General features: G+C 55.1%; 1 protein-coding gene across 1 annotated transcript in view; it reads right to left on the bottom strand.

Moving 5' to 3' along the window:
* PGBD5 (piggyBac transposable element derived 5) overlaps positions 1-27,853 on the bottom strand; it is a 105,655-nt gene that overhangs the window by 18,919 nt on the left and 58,883 nt on the right. The window contains exons 2-3 of the mRNA XM_049645051.1: positions 12,054-12,481; positions 4,497-4,631 (exon numbers count right to left, since the gene is read on the bottom strand). Coding sequence (XP_049501008.1) covers positions 4,497-4,631; positions 12,054-12,481 — 563 coding nt within the window. The remainder of the gene's footprint in view (positions 1-4,496; positions 4,632-12,053; positions 12,482-27,853) is intronic.

The following is a 27,853-nucleotide window of genomic DNA, read 5'->3' as shown; positions in this document are numbered from 1 at the left end:
CACATGAAAAGTAGGTCTCAAACTAAGGGAGATGGGGGACAGTTGATGCTAAAACCATCAATGAAACAACAAGCAAGCTGGGTAAGAGAAGAGATGCGAGGTTTTTGTCTCACGTGAGAAAATTCCCCCAGGCAGCCTGGTGGTTAAGAAGGTGGGGTCTGGGGCCAGAAAGGCCGGGTTTAATCCCAGGTCTGGCGCTTTATGGCTGACCCCTTGGGCGAGGTAGCTTCCCTCCCTGTGCCTCAGTTCCTCACCGTGGAAGGGGCAGGAACACTGCCTGTGTCGTAAGGCTGCGGTGAAGAGAAAGCGAGTAAAGCCGGTAAAGGGCCTGGGCAGAGAGCCTGGCACCGAAGCAAAGTACCCTTTCCGGAAGCCCTGAGGTGGCCATCGTCGTGAATCCACACATCGGGCTGAAGGGAGGAGAGACACTTTCAGATCAGCTGGTCCAACAACACAGGGTAGAGGACCTCCTTCCGAGTACCCCTCACCGACGTGCATCGGGGCGCTGCCTGGACACGTTTAGAGACATACAGGGGGTGGGAACCAGGGGTCCTTTCATCTGGGAGATTCTATCTTGAATTCTGGCTTCTGAAGTCCGTCCACCTCCAGTGAATGTTAGTTCACTCAGCAGGAGACCGCGGCTTGTCATTTAGAACGGCTCTGTCCCTGCTCAACACGGCAGTCATTCGACCCCCTGGGGACGGTCTGGCCTCTCCACTTTGGGCAGAGCATCCCTGTGTCCCTTGAAGCTCACGGACAGCGCACTTGGCAGGCATTTGGTGCCCTGCCACCCCCTTCTTGGGGCTCTCCTGCCTGCCAACATCCTCACGGGGAACCCCAGGTCTCACACCACAGAGGCAGGTGGCTAGATCGACACATTCAAATAAGAGAAATCTGCTTTTTTTGACTATACCATTTAAAAAAAATTTTTTTTTAATGTTTGTTTATTTATTTTGAGAGACAGAGACAGAGCATGAGCAGGGGAGGAGCAGAGAGAGACACAGAATCCGAAACAGGCTCCAGGCTCCAAGCTGTCAGCCCAGAGCCCGACGCGGGGCTCCAACTCACAAACCGTGAGATCATGACCTGAGCCGAAGCCGGACGCTCAGCCGACTGAGCCACCCAGGCGCCCCTACCTTTTTTTTTTTTTTTTTTAAATTAGTAGACCCTTGCTTTCCTCAAAGAATCTCACGGGTCAATATAACATTAACTGAAGCGTTGGCCAGTTTTTTCCCCATTGGATTCCCAATCCTTCTGACGGAGTAGACAGAACAACACTCTGCACGGACAGTCTCCTTCTGACCCCACAGAAAGGCCACAGGGCTTCCAAGAGGAGCTAACTTAATGTCTCAGACTAAGGAATTCCAACCTCTCAATGACAGGACTGACTGTCCCCTGAAACTGGAAGTCTCATCGTCTGTATGAATCTCCTCAGTCTCCCCCGCTCACAGGGAGGGTGCACACGAAGGGTAAGTGGGGCCCGTCCCCTTAGCTGGAGCCCTTTCTGAGAGACCCTCTGCAAACGGCCTCGGCTAGAGGGCGTGTTGGGGCTGGGGACAGTTCTTGGCCGGCCTGCGACATGGGACACAGAGTATACACCCCGGAGCGCCCCATAAGCCTCTAGCCTGGAAACGGCGGTGGCTGTACCGAAAAAAGAAGGCATTCGCTGCGGTCTCATGTGGTTACAACGTGTCTGGGACCCCAGGGGCAGCTATGTGTCAGGATTTTCGGGATCTCGATCCCTGCCTGCTCCTTCCACTGCTCTTGAAACCTGGAGTCGAAAAGCCTCCGGATCCTCCACGAGACTGCTGGAGTACGTGCCGGGGTGCAGGCTCGCGAGGGAGAAAACGGGCCTCCCTTAGCCTCGACGGGTGTCCACTGCCGAGATGAAATGGGCGCTCGAAAGGGGAGTCATGGAAATCCTTTCCATTTAGACACCCGTATGTGAGGGAAGAGAACGCCCCGCGCCGGGCTGTTCTCTCTTCCTCCCTTCCTCAGAGGGCCCTGGGGAGCAGGACGCGGGCTGCAGACAGGCCACAGTGCGGGGGGACCGCCAGCCCACAGCCTCTCAGCCTTGGGTCTTGGGACAAACGACTTACTGTCTGGGAGCTTGGGTCTTCCCACGTGTACTGCTCAGAGTGTCGTATTAGGCTCAGCGGGCGCCCCTCAGCGCCGGGCCTGCGGTGAGTGACATTGGCTCCTGCCCCAGCCCTTCTACCCACTGCCTTCTGCGCGGGCACATCACACGCCCTGCTCTGTCCGCCTCGGGGAGCCTCTCCTGGCCCCCAGGTGCCCTGCCGTGGCCCCATAACGTTGTACGCACATTTCTAATGCTGCACCTGTCACGCTGTATTTACGAGTGGTTTTAATGCATCTGTCTCTCCGACTAGAACGGTCACCTCTACGCCAGGGGGACTGCAGGAAAACCCTCGGCAGTAGAACCAGTTGGAGGTAGGGGTGTGTGTGTGTGTGTGTGTGTGTGTGCGCGCGTGTGTGTGTGTGTGTGTGTGTATCACTTCTCTCTATTAAGAGAGATGGGTATTTATTTTAAGGAATTGGCTCACATGATTAGAGAGGCACGGTAAGTCCAGTAGAAAAGGCTGGTGAGCCAGAAGACCCAGGAAAAAGTTGCAGGTCAAATCCAAAGGCACTTTTCTGGCAGATTTCCCTCTTCTTTAATGTAGGTCAGGTTCCCCACCCCCCCGCCCCCGCGTTAAGGCCTTTGACTGATTAGATGAGGCCCACCCCTGACAGAGAGTTATCTACTTTACTCAAGAGTCTACCCATCTGTTAATCTCATCCGAAACACACCTTCACAGAAACATCAAGAATAGTGTTGGGCCACATATCTCCGTACTGTGGCCTGGCCAAACAGACACATAAAACGAATCATCACGACCTCTGAGCCCCGCTGATGTCAGGGGGTAAAACCAGAAAGGCCGGAGTCAGGAAGGGAGTGAGGTAGAGCGGGCACCCTCCCCCCCGGCACCTCGCACCCTGCAGAGCTGACGACAGACCGCCCTGGGAGCCGTACAAGTGCCGGAAAGTGCCGGAAAGTGCCACTTCCACCTGGAATGCAGACAGACGGCAGTGGGGCCGAGGATTACGAAGCACAGCCACTGTCCTGATCACTCGGCTGTAGCTGGGGCTCCACAGACCCAGCGGCTGGAGACTGGGGCCAAGCTGCCCAGGGGGAGCGTGATGAGCTTGGAGACACAGTGCCGAATGTGCCAGATCTCTGAGAAAGCAGGACTGTGCCTCCACGTCCCAGTGCTGGGCCCAGTGCTGCAGGCAACAGGTTCTCAGGAAGTATCTATTCAAAGAACTGAATGTTCCCGAGGAGGGGTTGCACAGAGTGAACCTCCCTCCCCTGTCCCCAGGGAGCCTCACTGCAAAGGACACTACTGAGGTGGCACGGGCCACCAGAGGCTGTGCAGGGACAGAGGGCCCAGGCTGCACATCCAGAGTAAATCCTGCTGTGCGACAGGTCCATTCTGGCAACTGCCCGAAGCCTGTGCTCAAGACCACTCGAGTCTGGGGTCCAGCTGGAGATCCCAGCCCCAGGCTGAGCTGAGGGTCCCCTGAGCCCGCAGGGAGACTAGGATGGTCCCTCTGAGCAGATATGTTTGCCTGAAGCACATGCACTTTCCCTGCTGGGACAAAGGGATGCTCAACTGAATCTTCCCATGAATCCTCCTCTGGCTCAGGGGGAGAAGGGAGGGCAAGACCCCTGTGCCTGGGGCCTGGGGCCGCAGCCAGGCAGGGGCAGCGAGGCGGAGTCAGCCGTGACCGCAGGGCCGGCGGGCCTGACAGCTGGGGAAGGTATCCCGAACAGCGCGGCCGGAGAAACCAGCCGGAGCCGGGATCTGTCCCTCGGGTGCCACATCCGGTGTTCGCCGGCCCCCACCTCCTCCTTTTGTGCAGTCGGCACCCTGGCCGATCCCGGCAGGTGAACACCTCACACCTCCCCTGTAGCGGAGGTCGGCCACCGCTTCTGAAACCCGTGTCAGCACCTGCCTGGACCACGGCAGAGCCAGGGAGCAGGTGGCAATGACGGCTCGAAGGGCCGCCCGCGCTCCTGACCAAGCGTAATTTAAGCAGCTGGCTGTTGGTGGCCTGTGAAGAAGGCTTCCTCAATACAGGGCAGTAGGACAGACGCCTGGCAGGTCGGGGGCGGGAGGGGGCTTCCGGGACCACCACACGGTGGGTTCCCGAGAGAGACGGCGGTCACCTCGTGTGCCCCACTCTTTTGGTGAAGTCTCTGGCCGACGCTGTCAGGGCCCGAGCCTTGATCAGTGTTTGCTGCTGTTAACTGAACCAGAAGGGCTGGACAGGACAGGAAGGGCGGGCAGGGAGGTGCTGGCCGCCCCAGTGAGGGGGGAGCAGCCCCGCCGGAGCTTCTGGGGAAGGCCCACGAGGAGGGGGAGTGAGCCGGCTCATCAGTCACTGCGAGAACCGTCTTCCCTTGGCCTCCCTGGGCCCAGCCCGGGGCTCACCTGGATGATGAAGCCGGTGGAAGAACACTGCCTGACCCAGAGGCTGAATTTCCGCTTTTTCCTCTTTCGCAGTTCCCGCTCTGTGCACGTGGCGATGAACACGGGGTCCTCGTCAATCAGGGGTTCGTGTAGCACCTGCCAGGAACGAGGGAGCAGAGAAGCTGAGCTCGGGGGGGGGGGGGGGCATCAGATTTGGGCTCAATCCTAGTCTCTGCCTTTGACCAGCTGTGTGACCTTGGCTAAGTCACGTTTCCTTTCTGATCCTGGGTCTCCTCATCTATAAAAGGGTAGCAGTTTCAATATTTACACCAGCGATTTGGGGAGAACTAAGTAAGAAGCCGTAGGCAAGGCACTTAGCCCAGGCCCTGACATATAGTAGGTATTTAGTAAATGGAAATTTGAAAAAGGAACTGAAGGGGCACCTGGGTGGCTCAGTCGGTTAAGTGTCTGCGTTCAGCTCAGGTCATGATCTCACAGGCCGTGAGTTCGAGCCCCGCACCGGGTTCTGTGCTGACAGCTCGGAGCCTGGAGCCTGCTTCGGATTCTGTGTCTCCCTCTCTCTCTCTCAAAAATACATAAACATTAAAAAAAAAAAAAAACTTAAAAAAAAATTTTTTTATCTTATTTTTGAGAGAGAGAGAGAGAGAGAGAGAGCGCGCGTGAGTGGGGGGAGGGGCAGAGAGAGAGAGGGAGACAGGGAATCCGAAGCAGGCTCCGAGCTGTCAGCACAGAGCCTGACGCGGGGCTCGAACCCACGAACTGTCAGATCAAGACCTGGGCTGAAGTGGGACACTTAACCCACTGAGCCACCTAGGTGCCCCCCAAAAAACTTTTTTTTTAAATAAAAATAAAAAAAATAAACAGTAACTTAATTTTTATTTTATATATTTATAAGATATACATTTAATCTCTATATTTATATATGTTAAATACATTTATAATCATCTTATTACAATAATAATAATTATATATATTATATATTATATATAATAATAATTATATATAATATATAATTATAATATATAATTATAATATAATTATAATTATATAATATAATATATATATAATTATAATAATAATTATTATTATTAGTGGCCGAAGGTCCCCAGGGCAAACTCTCACTTGGTGGAGGGATCTCCAGCAGGGGCCCTGACCTCTAGCTAGACATGCCCACCTGTCTTCAGGGAACACCTCTCCCCTGCTGGGCAGCCCCAACCGCTAAAAAGTTCTTTCCCTCACGGACTCAAAATTTACCTACATTCTATCGGAGCCTATTGATCTGCCTTCTGTCCCTGTGAGAAACAAAAGAAAACACACACTATTTCTGCAGGTATTCCAGACCATGCTCATGTTGGCCCACAACCTCCTCGTATCCCGGGCCGAACAATCTCTCTTTAAAATCTGCCCCTGACGTGAATCTGACGCCTGTGGCCTTGTGGCCGACACCCAGCCTCTGGCTCTCCTCCACATCGTCACGTCCTTCCAGACGCGGGATTCCCGAGGCGATGTTTACACTTATTTCACCTATCTCTATTTCTTTATGACATGCTTATTACGATGCGTTCAATGACAAGACTCTAAGGTAGAAAGAAATGGGATAACAAAAACAGGCTCCAAGGAGTGCTCAAAGTTTTGCGTCTTTAAAAGCCAAAGCTTTTGGGAGGAGACTTTTGGCTCAATTTAGGAATCTGCTACACGTCTCCCCCAAGTCCAAGGTCAAGCTCAACTGTGAATTGGGGGGTGTGGCTGAATTTCATCGAAATGAAGACTGTGGGAAGCCACGGGATTCCAAGAACCCTCCCCAGCGCCCTAGATGAGGGGCCAGTAGACTACGCTGGACTCTGGCCCACCACCTGTCGTAACTAAAGTTTTATTGGGACCTGCCATGCTCACTCACTCACATATTGTCCACGGCTGCTCCTGGACTCCAACGCCAAAACGACAAGATGCATCGGGGACCGTAATGGCTCGCACAGTCTAACGTACCGACCGTCTGGCCATTGACAGAAAAAGTGTACCAACTCGTTCTCCACCGGTGTTTTGGGACCTTTAGTGAACAAACTAGTTACCCGGGATCCTACCGACGGGTGAATTCTGATTTAGCGGGTTTGGGGCAGGGCCGGAGTTTCTGCGTTGCCGACAAGTTCCCAGGTGACGTCAGAACACGGTCTGACAAGGGCAGACTGGAGGACAATACTTAGCGACTGCGACGTGGACGCTATCCTCTCAACCTCCCATCAGTGCTACCTGGAATTCCACTTAAAACAGCAACAGACTGGAAGGGTTCAGTGTGGCCCCCTTCAGTTTTTCTGTTGTTGGGACGCACGTGGACGTTACACCTGGCCCTGCCCGTCTTACGCTTATGAACGGGAGGGCTGAAGAGGCTGCCGGCCACGGGCCCTCACGCCTTGCTGACTCTGTGGGCTCATAGAATATTCGAAACCCCATTTGGAGCCACTGTAGCAGAATGGACACCCCCTCCCCCACCACCGTGGTGCTCCATTTGAGCAGAGGGGGAAAGGGGAAAAGGGCAGAAAGGAGTCCTTTCGCTGCCCGCGTATTCCCTGCGCCATCAGGCCTACTGGAGAAGCGTGTCCTACTCACCCCCTCCGAAGCCACAGTACAGAAAACTGCCCTCCCTCCCTCATCTTCAGAAAGCCAGCGTACCTCCAGTCTGTGTGCGTTTACCTAAACTCAGGGGCGCGTTGGTATTTCATCGCAGGCCTCACCAAAGCAACCTCTGCGTGAAAACTACCCATGCCGGAAAACCACTTCTCTCTCCGCCGGGCTGCCCACCGGCCAGCATCTCTCCGCTCCCCAAGTGTACTTCCTGAGTCCCCTTCTGTGCATGACAAGCTCATTTTGGGGCGTGGCAGTCGGTCAGGGGAGAGGAAAGGCAAAGCATCCATTTATTTACTTCTATAATCCCTCCCCGAAAATATCCTCCTACGGAACCTGTCCCCACTTTTGAGGACATGACGCATCTCTCTGTTTGGCACTCGGGTATACACACGCGTGCGGACAGACGTGCGCGCGACTTGTGGCTGCGTGGGTTACCGGTAGACTGAGAGCCGTCAGCTTTCTGAAGGCTCTGCGAAAGCTTCAACTCATCCTGGAGGGTCGCAATTTGCTGGAAGGGAAAGGCTCCAGAGATGGCGGGGCAGAGGGTGCGTGTCGGGGGCAGAGTATGTGTGAGGGAGCAGGACGTGGAAGGGACGCTTGGCAGCCAGGAGCAGAACCACCCACACGTGCTGGAGAACTGTTCCAACCGCCCTCAGCAGGCAGCGTGTAGACCCTTCAGAGGGGCCCTGAGGCTCTGGGGTGCCAGATGGCCAAACTCACTGGGCCATCACCTTCCATCCAAATGACCGTTCCAGAGCCCAAGCAGGGACTTTTCACGGAGCAGAAAAGCTGGAAAACCAGGACACCTTTACGGTTTCTAGCGTCTTCGGACATCCAGATGGCTAACAGACACATGGAAAGATGCTCAGCATCACTCATCACCAGGGAAATGCAAATCCGAACCTCAGTGAGATACCACCTGACACCCGTCAGAAAGGCTAGCATGAACAACTCAGGCAACCACAGATGTTGGCGAGGATGCGGACAAAGAGGCTCTCTTTTGCGTGGTCGGTGGCGACGCAAGCTGGGGCGGCCACTCTGGAAAACAGCGTGGAGGTCCCTCCGAAAACTAAAAATAGAACTACCCTATGGCCCAGCGATTGCACGACTATTTATGCAAAGGGTACAAACTGCTGATTCAAAGGGGCGCATGCACTCACCCCCATGTTTACGGCTGCGCTAGCGACAACAGCCAAAGTATGGAAAGAGCCCAGATGTCCATCGACGGATGCGTGAAGAATGTGGTAAATATATACAGTGGAGTATTACTCGGCGATGAAAAAGAATGAAAGCCTGCCATTTGCAGCAACGTGGATGGAAGCAGAGTGTATTGTGCCAAGTGAAATAAGTCAGTCAGAGAAAGACAAATAACCGTGTGATTTCGCTCCTGTGTGGAATTTAAGAAACAAACAGATGGACATAGGAAGTGGAAGGAAAAATAAGATAAAAACCGAGAGGGAGACAAACCATAAGACACAGAGAACAAACTGAGGGCTGCTGGCAGGCCGGCAGGGGGCGGGGGTGGGGTGGGGGGGGCAAATGGGGGATGGGCATTAGGGAGGGCACTTGCTGGGATGTGCACTGGGTGCTATACGTAAGGGATGAATCGCTAAATTCTACTCCTGAAGCCATTATTACGCTAGATGTCAACTAAGGGGGGACTTAAATAAAAGTTTTTAAAAAAGAAAGAAATTCTAGCTTCTTCAGTCAAGGAGGACAGGAAGCCTCTCCAGGAGGCAGATGCATCGCTGAGAAGAGAAGCAGTGTGGGAGCCAAGCATACCGTGGCCGATGCTGGAGGTCAGGGGAAGACGCCCCTCACCCCGGCAGGCCCGTGGGGCGGAAGGTCCCGCCCCACACAGCAAGGCCAGTGCTTTCCAGGGCACGCAGGATCCAGCTGCTTCTCTGCAAAGGAAGGGGGTACAAGGACTTGTAGGAGCCCCCAGCTAACAGGAAGACCTAATCATGTTCAAAATCAGTCACACGCTGCAGTTCATGATTTCATCCCCCTCGCCTGACTCTCTCGTGCCTACGGACACAGAGCTGACTCAACGGTGCCCACAGTCAGGAGAAGGCAGAAGGAGAGGAAAATGCCATCTGATTATCAGCCAACGGGAAAACGGATCCGAGGGCCCTGGGACGTTCCCTCTGCCTCGGGTTCCTGTCCTTTGGGCGGAGTGTACTGGGAGTTCTGTTTGCCCCCAAGACCCACTTTCCACCCCTCCTACGCCTTTCCACCCCTCTTATAAACCACACACCATCCAGGCCTCTGTTCCCAGCGTTGGGTTTGTTTGGCCAACCTGGAGGCCTGAGCAAGAGAAGGAGGAGGCCCCCTGCCTGCCCGTGCCCTCACCTCTGGGCTCCGAGGCCCACACCCTCTCCTCGGCCCTCGGCTGATACCAGTTTCCCACTGCTGTTACCAGTCCTGTCACGTCCCTGCACCCTGACCACACGCCATCCACAGTCCCCGCATCCGGTCGTCCTCAACTGCCCTTCTAGAACACAGGACTCGTTTCCTGCTGGGATCCTGACCAACACAAAAGGCACTGGATACCAAGACGGTAACCCAAAAGAAGACACAACCTCACAAACACAAAGGTAAACACAAAAAAATCAAACACAAAGGATATGTTAAAAAAAAAAAAGGAAAAAAGGAGAGAGGGGAAAAAACCCTCCAACACGACCAAGGAGCCCTTCCCCAAAGGAAGACTTATCTTGGGACTCTCTTCTTTCTCTCGGCCTCGCCAACCCGGAAACAAAGAACAGACGTGGGGGCAAGAATAAAGCGAACGTTGTCCCCGGGCTCTCAGCGGTCCTGGTCTCCTCACTGCGCACCTGAACCACGCAAGGGAGGAAGGCCGAGCTGCCCGCGTGGGTTGCCGTCCAGCCACTTCTGGCTCAGGAAGGTGCCAGGCCCCCTCAGGGCACCCATGCCTGGGCTGGGAAGGGACAGGCCTATAATCTCAAAATTGGCCGGGAAGGGACAGGCCTATAGTCTCAGAATTGGCTAGCAGGGGCCACAGTGTGCCCCCAAGCCACCCCGGGCTCCAGAGACACACGCGCACATGGTGACCGCCCTGGGCACAGGTCTCAGGGTATCCGATCCTGCAGTTTCAGAAGGCAGACAGCACGAGGCCGGTTCACAGCAGCACACAACACACATGAATATAACCCTGGCTAAGGCTGGCCTGGTCCCGGGACTAGAAGGATCTTCAGCAACCTTATCCTGCAGCTGTTAAATAGCAATCATCCAAGCAGCCGGCTGTTTGGTTCTTGAGAGATACTCAGCCCACAGCTTCCTCCAGGGGCTCTTCGAATGTCTGGCCCCAAGGATGGTCAGAATACTGTATTTTACCCCTTGCATCCAGCCGGAAGGGCCCCAGTTTGGTTCATTTTCAACCAAGCAAATATTTAGCGCAGCAAAAACGAATGTGCCTGGCCCTGTATTTGGTCCTGCAAGGCCTGTGGAGGGCAGGGCCTGCATCCCCAAAGGATCCCACCTCCTGTTTGGAAGGTCAAGACACAACTGGGGACAAGAAAGACTGGCACTCGGCTGCCCTATAAATAGTGGGGGGGGGGGGGGGGGGGGAAAGCGGGAACCGCCACGGCCCATGGGCCCTGCACTGGGCCCAGGAGACTCGGTAAGTCTGCTAAGGCAGAGAGGAGGGAAGAACTTTCTCGGCGTCAGAAAGAGCATCACAAACACCTGGAAATCATAACGAGCCCAGCACATTCACAGCACGGCAGGGGGAACGCTTCCAGAAATTGTTTTAAGGCTCCCACAGACCTGAAATAGAGTGAGATCTTCCCCCACAAAAACCCTGTGATTTTCAGCCGCGCAGAGAAAAAGGCAAGATACAGAGACAGGGAAAGAGAAAACATCAAAAAGAATTTGAGGTTTATGAAGAAGGCCCTTGGAGGAAACGCACGAGGAAGAGTGGGTAGATGGATGGCTACTCAAACGCATAAATAAAAATGACATCAACTTTGGTTTCGACACTGCACAGGCCAAAAGGAACTGGGCTCACGTGGGCCGAACACGTCCTAAAGTTTTGGTTAGAGGCAGCTCGGGAATGAGCTGCCTCCTCAGTTTGCGAGGCCAGCAGAGCAGTTTGGAGGACGATTCCAGAATGCCTATCTCACCACAGCCAAGTGTACTGGCCACAGGTCGACACCAGAAGGCAGCCGCTCAGGAGCTGAGGGCACACACAGCCTTCTAGAACCAGTTAGGGAAGTTGGGGTGGTGTCAGGGGGCCCTAACAGACCTGGGGCTCTATGGAACCCTGGTCCAGAGGCCCCGCTGGTGACAGTGTGCCAGGTGGACCCCCCGCCCCCCACCTGAGTGACTCCGGGTTACCTGCAGGGCGACTGAGATCCGGCCTCCTGGCCTCCTTCCCTCTGCCACCTACGAGGCTTCAGCCCTTTCCACCACCAACCCGGGAGTACATCCCTACTCAGAGAACACGGGAAAGTGAACCATCAGAGGTTCTTCTTAATCTAAGAATATTGGGGCGCCCAGGTGGCTCAGTTGTTAAACATCCGACTTCCGCTCAGGCCGTGATCTCGCGGTTTGCGGGTTCAAGCCCTGCGCTGGGCCCTGTGCGGACAGTGTGGAGCCTGCTTGGGATTCTCTCTCTCCCTCTCTCTGCCCCCTCCCCAACTCGTGCTTTCTCTCTTTCTCTCAAAAGAAATACACTTAAAAATATATATATATATAAGAAACGTACGAGCCTGGAAAACACGTTATTTGGAAAGAAAGCGCCATTACGGGGAGGGGGATATGGGAAGGGGGGCAGGCAGCGGCAGAACCCCGCTCTCTGAGGTCTCTGTGGCGTGGGGCCGTGAGTCCATCGCTCCCCTGCACTCCGAGGAGGGCGGGAGAAGGCAGGACGGGGGCCGGGGGGCGGTCCCGGGGCACCCCCGCGGCCGATCTCACCTGGGTTTGGGAAGGCCTGAAGGCAGAGTCGAAGCCGTTCTGCAGGGAGTCGAGGAAGGGCTGGACCTTGTAGAGGCCGTGCGTGGTCTGGCTGGAGCGGAAGGCCACCACGTGGAAGTACTTGAGGATCTTCTCGAAGCGGGCCTGGCTCATGACCAGGGCGAGGCTCCTGTTGCTGTAGAAGCCGCCGCTCCAGATGCTGAGGACCGACTCGCAGTGGGAGATGCTGGTGGAGATCATGTAGCCCAGGAACGCCTTCATCTCCGTCAGCGTCACCTCGGCCCAGGCGCCGTCGCTGCCGAAGCGCTCCTGGAACTTCTTGGCGTACATGTTCGTCTGCACCACCATGTTCTTGAGCACGTTGTCGGGGACAAAGAGCTGGAAGAAGTCCATGGCACTGGCGCTGGGGGGCATCTTTCGGGTTGGACCTAAAACGAAGGCAGGCCGGGGGTTTATTGCCGCAACCACCACCGCAGGGTGCACCCTGCCCCCGCCCCCCCCCCACCCAGCTGGCTGGCCCGCCCCCCCCCCCCCCCCCCATGAACTTCGGTCCCCTTCCCTGGACAGCGGCACGCGCGCCCCCTGCCGCCCGGGCCCCGCACCTGCAGGTCCTCCCTCCACGTGCACCCCGCGGCCCCGCGTTCTTCCCTGTCCAGCAAATTCAGAGAAAGGGACGCGGGAGCCGTGGGAAAAGACCCACGCAAGGGCACACTGAACTTAACACAGGAGCTCCGCCGTGGCTTTCTGCCTTTCGTTTCGCTTTCTTGTAAACTGACTTCTGTAAGTAAGAATGCTTTCACCCCTCGGGGCCTGAAAATTTCCACCCAGGAGAGGCTGCAATGTTTATCTCCTGGTGCTCTCCACGTGGCAATTTGGAATTTATTGGTGAATACATCTGAAGGGGCTTGTTCAGATAATTTCACCAAGGTAATAAAAAGCTCACAGTTTTGGGGCGCCTGGATGGCTCAGTCGGTTGAGCGTCCAACTTCCGCTCAGGTCATGATCTCACAGCTCCTGAGTTCGAGCCCGGCGTCAGGCTCTGTGCTGACAGCTCATAGCCTGGAGCCTGCTCCGGATTCTGTGCCTCCTTCTCTCTCTGCCCCAACCCACTCGCATTCTGTCTCTGTCTCTCTCAAAAATAAATAAACATTAAAAAGAAAAAATAAAAAAAAAAATCTCACAGTTTTGACTAATGCAGGGACAGCGTTCTGAACTACATACACACACATCCACCCATAAGAGATACGGCTTTCAATCCCAGTGTCTTAAGTCAGGCTAACAGGATGTAGAGGTTTGTAGGAGACAAGCTTTTTTTATTTAAAAAAAATTTTTTTTAAGTAATCTCTACACCCAACTTTGGGGCTTGAACTCACGACCGGAGACCCCGAGTCCACCGACCGACGGAGCCAGCCAAGTGCCCCCTGAGGAGACCAGCTTTGCAATTTCTAATCAAAGCCGGGCACGCTCTTCAGAATTTTAACCACCCCCCCTAAACCTTTCTCTACTACTGATTTAGGCAGTCTCTGAAAAACACGTTTTTTCACAGCAAAATAAGACAATGTACACCCAACCGCCCAGGTTTCAGATCGGATAGAGTGGGGAGGTGAAACCCTGAATTCACATCTAGCTAAATGCACAGTCTTAGATAAATTCCCTCTTTCCCACGAGGAAAGCGGAACACCTGCTTCGCAAGGCTGTTGTGAAAACCTAGAGACTTATACTGAGATGTTATCAGCAGAAATCCACTGCCCCGGGCTCTGGGCTTTGGAATGCTCAATTGCTCTCATGTTGTAGAAAAAAACCCTGAAGCCCGGAGAGTGAAGTGACCACCATACTCACTGTCACCAACCAGTTACTGGAAGGGCACCAGGCGGTCCTGGTGCCACTGGCACCTAACTGCTCTCGGAGCAGGTGGCCCTGGCTGCAGGGACGGCGAGGCCAGGAGACAGCGGGGCCCCGGTGAGTAAGAGCGGCCTGCGGCCTACAGCCCCACACCCACTCTTTAGTGGAAATCATCTTATTTCAGCGAAGCCTTGCACCCTCCGGTGGGTGAAGCCATAAATTATTCAGGGGTAGCTCTCAAAGAGGAGAAAAACCAGCATTTTAATTGCTACATCATGCTGAGGGAGCAGAACGAAATTTTCTCTTCCAAAAGTTATCTTTAAAGCAATTTTGCCTCCCGGGCTATTTCGCAATGAATTCTCCCAGCAAACTCTGCCCTGGCCAACTGTTTAATGAAGAAACGGGGAAGTAGCTGGCTCCCTCTTATCTGTTTAGTTTGGATTTACAAGCATCCTCCACTGCCTGTCTCAGCTGTTCTGATTCTTCGTATTGGAAAGTGTTGGCACAGGCCAGTCCCTGGGAAGGGATGGAGGGAAGGAGGGAGGGAGAAAATGCTATTCAGTAGATTCAACCCATATCGCCAACCTTATTTATAATAGGGCTATTTAATAATATGGCTCTGGGGGTGGGCAGCGCCCCCAGCCAAGACAAGACTCTCTTACATTTGATTCATTCACAGGAGCTTTTCCGGCTATTACCCCACGTGATCCTTACAAGATCCTCGTGAAGCCTTGTCCCCTTTTGCAGGGAAGGAAACAGAAGCTCAGAAGTATAGGGATCCAGCCCAAGGGCACTCACTTGTAAGCGCCTTATCGTTGGGGCGACCGTCTTCCCACCTGGCCCCGCACCAGTCTGAGAGCACCTGCTGCTGCTGTAATTATTAACGTGCCACTTCTGCTCTCGAGAGTGGACAAGAAGGGATGTGGCTGTCCTGCACACAGTGCATACACACGGCTTAAGCCAGGTGCATGGTCCTCAAACCCCCCCGAGCTCCCTCTACCTCTGGCACACACACATTTCATGGTGGGCTATGTAGGGTTACAATGCACACAGCCAGAAGGAATTCTGAAGGGAAAAAAACCGCAAAGGTGGCATGGAAGTGGGGGTGGGGGTGGGGGGCAGGGTGGTAGGAAGGACCTGTAATGCCCGAGTTTACCTTCGGGTCTGCCGAAGGGAGACGGGGCTCTGCGTGTTGATGACGCATGACAAGGCTATAAACTCATACAGTCATCTCCCGGCCGGGGGAGGCCGGTGCTCTTCCCCCCCTCCCCACCCCACCATGTCACCAAGTCACTCTTCAGGGCTTGGTTCAACCATCGCCCACCTGGTTCCTTCAGCCCCCCGGGGATCACCTGCTCCCTCAATCCCAGGATGCCACAGCAGGCCCATGGGCCCAGGGTAGCATTAAGAATGGTCCAGTGATGCTCAGATTCCCTGAAGAGATTCCCCCCCCACCCCGAACCACTACCCCAAGGTAGAAACCAACCCCCTCTTTCCAGGAGCGACATCTACAAAAGCAGATGTCCCATTCAGGGGGTGGACTGTAACGCAAGGGCAGTTAGCAGAAACCACTTATTCCGAACACTCACGGGTGTCGTATGGATCCTAGGAAGAGAGGAGTAAGACCCAGTGCTCTCTCCCCAGGAAGTTCTCGGTGTAGGGACAGGAGCAGGCAGCAGACAGTGACCAGTGATGTCAGGCTCGGGGGAGGCCGGTGCTCACAAGAGGGACCCCGAGTCCAGATCCTGGGAGTGGGGGCGGGGGGGATGGACGAGCCGCGTGAGACGGCTCTCGAGACTGGCGGCTGCAAAGGGATGGCGGCCAGGAGGTTACAGAAGATCTCAGGCACTGAGAACATCTCCCGCAAAGGCCCTGAGTTTAGCAGACTGTGCAAGAGAGAAGGCTGGCTGCAGGCACTGGGGGCAGGGCCCGGACTCCCCGCAGCGAGGCGAGAAGGGCTGTGAGCACCGCGGATCGTGCTCCCGCTTTAGGGGGAATCACTATAGGTGGTGTGTGGGGAGGGCCTGGGGCTGTTCCTGAAGCCAGTGAGCACCGGGGGAACCTGAGGGGTGGCCACCCGGCTTCCCCTCCTGGCTCCCTCACCTCTACGCACGGCGCCGTGCTCAGTTTCCATGCAGGTGTGCTGGGCAGGGGGAGCAGACTGCGGGTGAGCCGGGTACCGGAGGCGGCCTGAACCCTGGGGCCTCATCAATTTGTCATTTCCACTTTTACCAGAGCATCTTACAACACACGTGTCCAGGCTGAAACTCCAGATGCCTCACTGTCCTCTCCCGTTTTGCTCCTCCCCGCCAGCCCCCCCCAGACACCAAAACCACCACGGGTTCCTCTGCTGCTGGCGCCCCGCATCCCGCCCATCCTTGAGTCCTGTTGCTGTGAATCCTTCGGGCGGAGACCGTTTTTGCCTTCTAGGCCAGGGGTGGTGGCTGCCTGGGTCAGAGCAATGGGTGGCTGATCACACACTCCAGCAACAGGAAAAATCGTTAAAAGAATATAAACCAGGTCGCTACAGTCCCCTGCTGAATTCAAACACTCCCGGGACTTGCCACCGCGTTAAAGCGAACCCACATTCCTGACCAAGCGCTCGGGGCCCTGCAGGGCCGGGTCACAGCTACCCACCCCCATCCCAGGCCGCTCTCCAAGGGCAGCTGAGCACAAGGGGTGCAGGTAGGGTTGGGGTCAGGCCCGGGCTCTGGCACGCTCCTTCCACCCCAGGGCCTGCACCCACGCAGACCCGTCCGCAGGAAGCAAGCCTTCCTTGATGAGGTGCCCCCAACCACAAGCAGAGAGCCAGTCCTGCCCATCCCCATCCAGACTGCACTTCCTTCCTGCATTTATCATAGGCCACGGTTGTTCTGTTAGGGACTTACACACCCGTTCTGGTCCACCTCTGCAGTCCCGCCCTCTGACCCGACCGCAGTGTGACCGCCGAGGTAAAGGCCGGCGGTCGCGGCGCTCTAAGCCCGGCCCACGGTATGCCGGACGCCCCCGCTGACAAGGTGGATAGAGTGGGTGAGTGGGGAGAGCCGATTCCACGGCCCACGCAGGAGGAAGGGCCTCTTTGCTGAGCCCCATGGAAGGGATCCGGTTTCATGGACAGCAGCCCATGTCGATGTCTGATAAAAAAGGTAAGGACAACCAGAAACATCTGTGTGGAGGCGGAAGCCTACGTGGCCGGGGTCTGCAGCTGCTAGTTACGTGACCGTGGCCAGGCCACGTAACCTCTCTGCATCTTGGTTTCCTTCCCCAGCCAGTGGGGGTAAGAACCACCACGGAGGGAATGAAAGCCACAGGCCGCGGCCCGTCCTGGCCGGTCCACCATGAGCCCCGTTTGGTGTGAGGGCCCCGAAGGAGCGACCGCCGCCCGTTCACGGTGCCCACTTCACGGCCACAGCCACATGTGGCCCTGATCCCCTCCTTCATGCCGTCTGGAAGGAAAGTGTGGTTTTCTCAAGTCCAACCTTCCAGGGACAAAAGCAGTCATTCTGAGATGTGAAGGGCATTTTGCATCAACCGGCATCGTGGGGCAGCAATCGTCTGCAGCTTTGTGACACAGATAAGGATCCCTTCCTATTCTGAATTAAGGGCTTAAAATAACGAAATGAGGGGCGCCTGGGTGGCTCCGTCGGTTGAGCGGCCGACTTCGGCTCAGGTCACGATCTCAAGGTTCGTTGAGTTCCAGCCCCACGTCCGACTCCGGGCTGACGGCTCGGAGGCTGGAGCCTGCTTCGGATTCTGTGTCTCCCTCTCTCTCTCTCTCTCTCTCTCTGCCCCGCTCACACTCTGTCTCTCTCTCTCTCTCTCTCAAAAATAAATAAACATTAAAATGTTTAATAAAATAAATAATAAAATAACAAAATGATTCTCCCCAGGCAAAATCAAGCAGATATAAAAATATAAAAGAACATCCTGTGCGATCACAAAAATATTCCTCTCAGCTGAGATGTGAAAAAAAAAATCAAGATATTATATTCTGTAAAAAGGTAACGTAGGAAATAGCCAAGCTATTGTGCTCAGTGCCGGCTGCAGCTGGGCCTTTATCTTGGGCTGAACTAATCCTCCTGTTTCTCTCCTTCCGTTTCTCTCCTTCCTCCCTCCGCCCGTGGCTGACGTGCAGGACAAGCTGTCTGTCTGACGAGCTGTCTGTCTGCCAAGCTGCCTAGGCCCGGGTCTCGGCTGCAGAATCCAGCCACACGGCCACTCGAGACCTCCAAGGCTTCCTTCCTTGTTTAACCTCGTGGCTCATGGCTACATGACCGGGAACAAATTCGTTTCACAGCCAGATCAAGGAATGTCCACACAGGGGCGGGAGCCTTGGGTAGCAGTCCAGGCCGTGTTCCTCACCTCCCCGGGGCTCGGCCCCTCATCCGTGTGGCCCGATGGGGTAATGCACACTTGTCTCACTGGGCAGCTGGGAGCCGCGTCCAGTGAGTTTAGGTGTGGCCGACCTGCAACGCTTACCCACGACATACCAACACAGGCTCAGATGAGCGTTAAGTCCTCGAAATGGTGCCTTCCCACCGGAGGACACGTGAGACTCCTCGCCGCTCTCCAGGGCCTTTAGAAAACATGCAGAAACCCGGCCGGGAAACCCAAGTACAGCATCAGTCACGCAATTTATCGCTTGCAAGGCTTCCTTGTCAGGAGCACGTAAGGGCAAGCCGTGTGTGTGTGCGTGTGTGTGTGCACATGCACGCGTGTGCCCATGCGTGGTCTCCCTCATGTTAATCCAGCCCAGCGGCGGGAGAAGACACCGGCAATACAGAGACAATTCTGGGATGGGACGCCTGAGGTGACGCTGTTCACAGGAGTAGTTCTTATAGAAGAGGGCTAATGTGTTGGCTGGTCCAGACGTTAAAGCTACACCCCTGACCAGATGTCACGTGACAAAGAACTGCTTTGCAGAGAAGGGGGGGGCATGCACCCACGCCTGACATATAAAGGCTTTTCAAGACAGCCCAACTTCAAGAGCGAGGCACCCATACACCTATAAGGAACAGTCTTACACGACTGTGTAAGGTGAACAGTCTTCATCTATGTGTGACGGCCAGCTCAAGGGCCTGCCACCTGCAGTGGGGGGAGGGGGGGCGGGGTGCTCTGCTGGGCGGGGGGTGGGGAGGGACCCTGACCATCTCCACGTGCACTGAGCTAACGGGGAGCAGCTGGAACCAAACGGATCTGCTCTCGCCTGGGCCTGCGGACCCCCTCCCAGGGTCCTCTCTCTCTGGAGCTCTGGTCGTTTACATTTCAGGTCACGCGCACAGACTGTTCTCTGGACTTTGTTAGCGAACGGAGATCAGGTCACACGCGCTTGGACGGGCAGAACAGGGAACTTCTACTGCTCCCGCCGCATCCGGTTTTGATGTAAGCAGCAAGGTGACAACACGGGAGGGGCTGTGACCCTGACCAACAGCTCAGGTGTCGAAGGAAGGAACGAACACTGCCAGTCGCAAAGCTCCATTGCGAATGTGACTCCCTTAGTGGCAGTAGCCTAAAGGCCAGGTGACGGGGCTATTCCATGGCATCCATGAGTCCGTGAGTCCTCCCACGGCTAAGAGTCCGTGCGGCCTGTGAGAACGGCTGGTCGAGGCTCAGACCCCACGCCCAGGACCACGCGCATCCCCTGTGCCCCCGGACCAGGCTTCTCCACTAGGACACTTCCCCACCCAAAGCACAGATTTCACTTTTCCTTCGTGCTGAGCTAAAGCATAGTGGGGAGAGGTAGGTGGCCGTTAAAGGATGAGAGGCGGAGTTGGCCACAGCTGGGGTTGGGGGCGGGAGGGAGCTGGTTCTGTTCCCGGCTCTTTCCCTGTCTAACCGAGCCTCTGTGAAACTCCAGTGTCTTTGGGTTTCAGTTCCTCACGGGTAACTCTCCTCCTCCCCCTTCCAAGACCGATGAAACGGTAGAGCCAACGACGGAACCATTCCGAGGAATGTAAATAATTATGTAAAAGTCACCTAGCACGGTTCGGAAGTAGTTGCCGGCCAGCAGAGTCGACGACCTGGGACTGGCCTCCAGCTCCGTGACGCACGAGGCGCGTGACCTCGGGCAAGGTGCTTCATTACTTCATCTTAGAGCACGTGGGACGAGCGGCTTGAAGGGCAGCAATTTACTTCCCACGGTTCTGGAGGTGAAGGCCAAGATCACGGTGCTGACAGACCTGGTGTCTGGTGAAGGCCACTCCCTGGTTCACAAGGGGCCGTCTTCTCGCTGTGTTTCCATGCAGGGGGAGGTCCAGGGAGATCTCTGGGGTCTCTTTCCTAAGACACACTAATCCCACCATGAGATCCCACCCTCATGACCTAGGCGCCTCCCACAGGCCCACCTCCTCGTACCGTCGTGTTGGGGACGGGGTGGGAGTTCCGGGGGCCACGCAAACGTTCGGTCTATAGTCCTCGGCGACCCACGGTCTCCGTGTTGGTAGAGCGAAGACAAAGAGAACGGTACCAGGAGGTTCACAGTCAGGGTGCGGACGGAGAGGGAGGACGCCCAGCAAGAGGCTGAGGTGCCCAGTGATGGGATCTGATCACGTGCCCGACAGCATCCGCCAGTCCCCTACCCCCGGCTCCTGTCCCACTTCCCGGAGCTGACTTACCAGATGGCTATTACAGAAGAGCAGCCTTAGCTACCACAGTTGATAGTTCATTTAGACGCCGTGTCTATTTTTCACAGGAGGCCGTATTTTTAAAGCCTCTGCTTGGAGACAGAAAGGGTGGCAGGATTTTTGTCTCCTGCTTGGGAAGTACACGATGGGGAGGGGACGGGGAGCTGAGGAGCTACGGGGCCACCGTCTGGGGCCGGCCCCACCTCAAAGGCCCCGTGTCACGCGCAGTGGCCAGCGAGGACGGGCCACCCAGAGAATTTGCTCATTTCCTCCGTGACCTCACAGCTTTTTCTTGCTTCCCTTGCTTCCTGCTGTGCCAAGGACACCCACCTTGGTTCTTCATGCTGAACCAAACCAGGTTCATGGCCAACTTCCATGTGCCTGGGTGCTGTTTCTTCCTCAGGCTCCTTCTCCAGACCTTCCTCCTCCCGCGCACCGGGCGCCCGCTGAGCCCACTGGTGTCCCCAACTTGCTGCCCGCCCTGGCCAGTCCCGCGTAGCATCACGGTGCATGTTCCTCCGAGGCAGGCAAGAGCAAGGGACCGCGCCCCGGGCACTCTGGGAGAGTGCAAACGATGAAAAGCATGGACAGTCCCCCTGGGCTTCAAGAAGTGTATTCCAAGCCATGCACCTGATGGCATATAGAAAACTCTGGTGTGCCTCACGGAGGGTCTTCTGTGCATAAAGCACCACAACAAGCAGTTAGCTGACCACACTTGATTCTCACGGGGGTCAACCCAAGAGGCGCCGGGACGCCCGCTCTGCAGCCGCGGAAGCAAGAGTCTTGCCCCAGGTCACCCCGGCTGGTGAATGAAGGAGCCGACGGTCTCTTCCCCCCGCCAGGCGCCACCCACACACGCGGGCGTGGACTCCCCGGATGGCTGAGTCTTCCTGGCGTTGTGGTTGCTTCCAATTTCCCAAGCGCGTGATGCAGTTCTGACCTGGGGAGGGTGAGGGGAGGCAGAGGGCCGGCCCAGGAAGGAGGACAGAGGCTGTGGCGAGACAGGACAGGAGCTGAAAAGGGGGCTATTTAAATATATATGGACTTGGGAGTTTCTTTCTTTGGCTGAAATAAATTCTTAGAAGGAACTCTGAGCTGAGGCACCACCCACGCCCCCCCACCTTCCAAAACAAGCAGCGATGGGGACGACAGGGCCCAGCAAAGCAGGCGCACCACCAATGGGTCCGGCTGCTGGAGCGCAAACCAGAAATCCTGGATAATTTTGGAGGAAGTCATAGGGATTTTATCACTGATGGCGAATCCCTTGGGAGAAGTCCAGAGGAGGTTTGTGGAAGGTCCACACGGATGGGAGTTTTGTCTGTTGGGTCTTAGGCGCCTAGAACAGTGTCTGGCCCACTGAGGTATGCTGAGCGAGCCAGGGAAAAGGGATGTGTTCAAAGGCTAATGACCCTCCAGGTCTCAAGGTCAACAGCAGCATCCTGCAGCTCACAGAGAAGGTCAAGGGTACCGAGGTGCTCACTAGAACATGATGCGGGAGAGTAGACAAGACAAAGGGTGGGATCCACAACGCGTGCGCTGGATGTAGGGCCAGGGACCCCTTGCAGACAGCCCGAGGTATGGGCAGGACCACCCCGTGCGTGCGCGCATGCGTGTACCTGAAGAGGGAGTAGGGATTCGGGCGGGACCCACTCGTCCACACCTTACGTTCCTCAAGACGCTGGGTTTAGCCCTTTGTGCCTATCTACAAGAGAGATTAAACACAGAGTTACGGAGATGCAGACTGGGCCGGGCACATAAAATGTGCCATGTTTGCAAACCAGTCTTAGTATTTAAAAAAAAATACTGGGAGCCCAAGGAAGGGGACAAAAAGCAACCAGCACAGGCCCATCATGACCTCTGAGATGGCTTCGCCACGGGCCAGAGGGAATGAGAGAGTCGGTGAAGAGGCCAGAAGGCTCTGGGAGGCCCCAGAAAGGGTCCGGCCCTTTCCAACCCGAAAGAGAAGGTACAGGCCACACTGCATCCTGAACCCAGTCGGTGGCACCAGGAGGTGGGGCCTGGACCTCTGCTCTGGGGCTCAGGAGCCCTGCTTGAGAAGCAGCAGTGACAAGGGTCTGTGTTGACATGATGGTGGTTAGGTCATCGAGGAACATCAGAGGCCACTGCGTGGGACTGGGCTGGACTCCCTCCCTCGAAAAACCTATTAGGACACAGGGGCTGGCCACCCTCCCCGCTGCTGACAGCTGACTCTCGGGCACCTCCCCTCCTGGCTTGGCATCGCTGGTGCAACCCGCTGCCTCCTTTCACAGCCCAGCATGGGTGTGTGGACCCCAGGCCATGCTCCTTGTCTCCCTCCACCAGGCGTCTGTATTTGCTCTGCGTGCCTGTGTCCCCCGGGGGCACCCGAGTGCAGGACTGCAGGATCGCTGGGGTGTGGAGGGAGGAGGGAGAGCAAAGGCTTCCGGTGGAGTTCTCATCCTCCTTTCTAGTACTCGGGGACACCCATGGCACCCTGTGCGTGGAGGATGGGACCAGGCGCTGTCTCGGCTCAGCTGGGCCAAGAAGAAGGAAGGCAGGCCGGAGGGGCTTTATCCCCGCACCCTAACTGCATCCCTCTAATGCCCTGCACAGCCCTCCAGGCCCCGGGAGAGAGAAGGCAAGGGACCAGGGACCAGGGACCAGGCAAGAAAGAAGTACATCCTGGCCAAGCTGGCCGGGAAGCCTGAGAGAGGGCCCACATTCATGCTATGACTCACCGAGTCAAGCCGGTGGAGGGAGGTGCCGACCTCCGCATCCAGTGGACTGTGGGGAGAGGCTGGCCCCGTCCCACCAGCCACCTGCAGCCTCGCCTCCCCAAGAGGAAACAAGGAACCAGAGGAGGTCAATGTTATGGTTACTGAGTTGGGGGCGGTTCTGGCCTTCAGGCTCCTATCCTTTTTCTTCCTGGAGCCTTTCCTTTCTCAGGGTCACACATCCAGAGCCCCGTTCCACAAGTGTAGCTGGGCCGGGTATGTTATTTATTTCTCCGTGAACATAAAAGAACGTTTACATATTTTATTCAGCATACGTGTATATGGCACTTATGCTGTATATGTGTTCTGCTTTATAAATGATAGTTTGACTCCCTTCCTCCTTGATGATAACTCGGAGACACGTGCACCACTACTAACCTCCATGTATCCAATGAGGAAACTGAGTCACAGACAGGTTAAGGGACTTGCCTGAGGTCACACAACCAGCAAAGGGCAGGACCAGAAGCCACCCCTGATGGCCCAGCCTGAGTCCATGCCCCTGACCACCGCACTGTGGTAAATCTTGACGGAAGATTCTTCCAGTTTCAGTGCCCCCCCACCACACGACCTCATAGCCCCAACACACACAGCTGACAATAGCAGACGCCTCTATAGAAATGAGGGAGAGGAAGCCAGCAGCCTCCCCCCAGGCTGCCCACCTGTGATCTGACCCCCCAGCGTTAGCTAGGACACAAGCCTCACAAGTACATGGGCTCATTTTACTTATTTTCCAGAATCCCATTACTGGATCCCAGTAAGAGCTGGCTGGCTGAATAACATTTGCTAGGGTGTCACCGAGACTTCCTTTTCCCTTCTGGGTTTGGATGGGACCAGGCACTCACAGACACCAGACGTCCAGAGTCACAGCCCAGCTCAGATCAGTGAGGCCCCCGGCTGTCTGCTCAAGTTAACGCAGCTTCAGGATGTTGCAAAATGGCAGCCGTCAACGTCAACAAAATACCCTTGGACGAGACCGAGCTCCAGGGCAAGAGAGGCACTTTTCATTTGGGAGAGTCAGGCTGTCACTGAATCCGTCCTGGGGACCAGCTTCTGGCCAGTGGAAAGAACCAGCTGAGACTTGAATTCCAAAGAATTCAGGGATGGTGAAGAAACACCCGCTCTTTGAGGAAGACACAGGGGTGACTGCCACTTAGCCCCTGGCCACCGCATCAAAGAACCTGAGAGTGGAAACCCACAGTGTGTTGTTCTGTGCCCGACAGATCCATTGGAGTTGGACAAAGGCCCGATAACTCCTTCAGGAAGGGAGCCACTGAGGTACGTTCTTTAAAAAAAAAAATTTTTTTTAACATTTATTTATTTTTGAGACAGAGAGAGACAGAGCATGAACAGGGGAGGGGCAGAGAGAGAGGCAGACACAGAATCGGAAGCAGGCTCCAGGCTCTGAGCCGTCAGCCCAGAGCCCGACGCGGGGCTCGAACCCACAGACCGTGAGATCACGACCTGAGCGGAAGTCGGACGCTTAACCGACTGAGCCACCCCGGCGCCCCTGAGGTACATTCTTTAATTTCACGAGGTACCTAAGTTTGGGGCGTCCAGTGTGGGGAGGGGACACGAACCTTGATTCAGAGGTGATGCTGTGCCTAGGGCTCCATTAGGGTTTTAATGTACGCAGGCACCAGATTTCTTTCTTTCTTCTTTTCCTTTTAATATAATTCACTGTCAAGTTGGCTAACATACAGGAGGTACAGTGTGCTCTTGGTTTGGGGGGGTAGATTCCCGTGATTCATCGCTTCCATACAATACCCAGTGCTTCTCCCAACAAGCGCCCTCCTCCATGCCCATCACCCATTTTCCCCTCCCCCCCCCCCCCCCATCAACCCTCAGCGTGTTCTCTGTATTTGCCTCCCTCCCTCCCTGTCGGTAACTATTTTTTCCCCTTCCCTTCCCCCATGGTCTTCTGTGAAGTTTCTCAAGTTCACCATAGGAGTGAAAACACATGTTTTCATCTGTCTTTCTCTGCCTGACTTATTTCACTTAGCCTAACACCCTCCAGTGCCATCCACGTTGCTACAAACGGCAGGACTTCATTCTTTCTCATGGCCGAGTAGTATTCCATCGTATATAGAAACCACATCTTCTTTATCCACTCGTCAGTCGACGGACATTTGGGCTCTTCCCGTAATTTGGCTATTGTTGAAAGCGCTGCTGGGGCGCCTGGGTGGCGCAGTCGGTTAAGCGTCCGACTTCAGCCAGGTCGCGATCTCGCGGTCCGTGAGTTCGAGCCCCGCGTCGGGCTCTGGGCTGATGGCTCGGAGCCTGGAGCCTGTTTCCGATTCTGTGTCTCCCTCTCTCTCTGACCCTCCCCCGTTCATGCTCTGTCTCTCTCTGTCCCGAAAATAAAAAAAAAAAAAAAAAAAAAAAAACACTTTGAAAAAAAAAAAAAAAAAAGCGCTGCTATAGACATTGGGGTATACGGGCCCCTATGCCTCAGCACTCCTGTGTCCCTTGGATAAGGTCCCAGCGGTGCTCCCGCTGGGTCATAGGGTAGATCTATTTTTAATTTTGTGAGGAACCTCCACGTTGTTTTTCCAGAGCGGCTGCACCAGTTTGCTTTCCCACCAACAGCGCAGGCGTCTCATTTCTAAGGGAAGTTTTACGGATGTGTAAGCGGAGGCCCAGGGCTTGGAGCAACTGTTCAAGGTCGGAGCTTGAGTAGGAGCCCAAGCTGCTTCCATGCCCCAGGTGGCTGCCTTCCTACGCAAGCACACGACCAAGTTTAGTGCCCTAAGGGCTCATCACAGCCGTGTGCACCAGCTGCCTAAGCACCGAGGAGGAGGAGGGGGACCGGGTTGGGGGGGGGGTGAGGAGGGGGATAAACGCTTCCCATTGGGAGGCGACCCTAGCCAGCCGAGGTGCAGCTGCAGCGACCAAGGTGCGTAGCTAGGTGTCTCATAGCAGAGTGACAGGGGGCGGGCCTTCCAGACAGAACTGCCCGTGACGCACAGGCAGCTGTGTCTCTAATGCCGTTGAGTCCAGGAAAAAGCAGGGTCCTCTGCTGCTCAGGGCTCACCGTCTGACAAATCGAATTACCCACATGGGGCTGCACCGTGACCACGTTTAGCCAGCAGTTTTGTAGCTCTCGGGTTTTTCTAGCGCTCCTTTCTGGGCAAGGCGACGCCGCGCTAGACAGGTCGACTGCAGAGCACATACGCGACCATCCCTAATCTTCACGCATAAAGACAAAGAAACCAGCGCGAGGGATCCGAAGTGAAAGCTGTAAGGAGACACAGAACACTAAGCTGTGCCCGGCAAATGCCATAAACGTCTTGCCCACCATCAGCCCCACGACTGTTCTCTTACTTGATAAAGGGCCTGGAGAGTAACCCACGGAAACACGAAGAACACAGAGTGCACCTCTCAACTGACACCCTTCGAATCGGGGTGGATACGGAAAGGCTGGCATACTTCCAAACAAACCCTGATTGTTTCACATCTTCCTTTGTTTTAACTTTCTTTATTTGGAGCACGAGGAGGAGAGAGAGAGAGGGAATCCCGAGCAGGCTCCGTGCTGTCAGCGCGGAGCCCGACGTGGCGCTCGAACTCACAAACTGTGAGATCTGGAAGTTGGATGCTCAAGCAACGGAGCCACCCCAGGTGCCTTGTAGATCTTGGTCTTGCTCAAGATGCCTACTGAAATTCGGCACACGGTGCTTCCAAAACCAATCTGTGCAGGTGCTTCCGCACCCCCAGCCCATTCTCCAGGAATGAATGAAAAAGAGCACCCTGCACGCCTCTTCGGAACAGGCGTCAATCCTTGACCCACAGATGGCAAATAGGCTCGGGCTCTTGTGTCAGCTCGCGTGGCTCGTAGCTGCCTGTACCCGTGTTAAGGAGGATTCTGAAGTCTGTGGCTGGGGGGAAGGGTAGGGTCGTGACTGACGAGCAGCGCTTCCTGGGGGTGAAGGTGGCCAGGGTGCAGCAAGGGGTCACATATCTGCCCCGCTTAGTGGGGAAGGGCAAAACAGGACGGCACTCTCCCCCAAACATTCGAGCCCTCTTAAAAGATCAGCGCCCGGTATTACTTAGAGCTCACAGAAACATCTCTCTGTTTATCAAAGAATAAAAAGGCATAACATTTCCAAGGGGGAAATCTGCCTTTACAAATTGTTTACAAGCTTTGATGTTATTCTAAGGGAATGTTCAGAGATGCACGTGTATTTTGCAGAGGAAAAACAGTCCAAATACACTAAATGTCCCCAAATAGGGAATATTCATGATGTGGAATCCTCTCTACGTCAAAAAGGAATGTTCTCGAGGAGTATTTGAGAGCGTAAGAAAACGTTCAGGAGACCATCTTTAAAAAGATAAGAAAGCAGTACAAACAGTTTGGTACAAACTTAAAAAAAAAAAGTGTGCCTGTAAACTCTAAACAGCTGAAAAGATTTAAGTCAAAGGGTTCACCATGACCATCTTTAAGCGGTAGGGTTATAAGTGACTTCCATTTTTTTCGTTATGCTTTTCTGAATATGATTTCTGGAAACAGATGATATAACCAAATGAATGGCCTTTAGAAGCAGAAAAAAAAACCCAGCAGATGATATTTTGAAGAAGGGGGCTCTAG

This window comes from Panthera uncia, chromosome D2 (genome assembly GCF_023721935.1).
Source record: "Panthera uncia isolate 11264 chromosome D2, Puncia_PCG_1.0, whole genome shotgun sequence".
NCBI classification, from domain to species: domain Eukaryota; kingdom Metazoa; phylum Chordata; class Mammalia; order Carnivora; family Felidae; genus Panthera; species Panthera uncia.
Note: the sequence above shows the minus strand (reverse complement) of the source record. Positions and strands in the feature narration are given on the sequence as shown.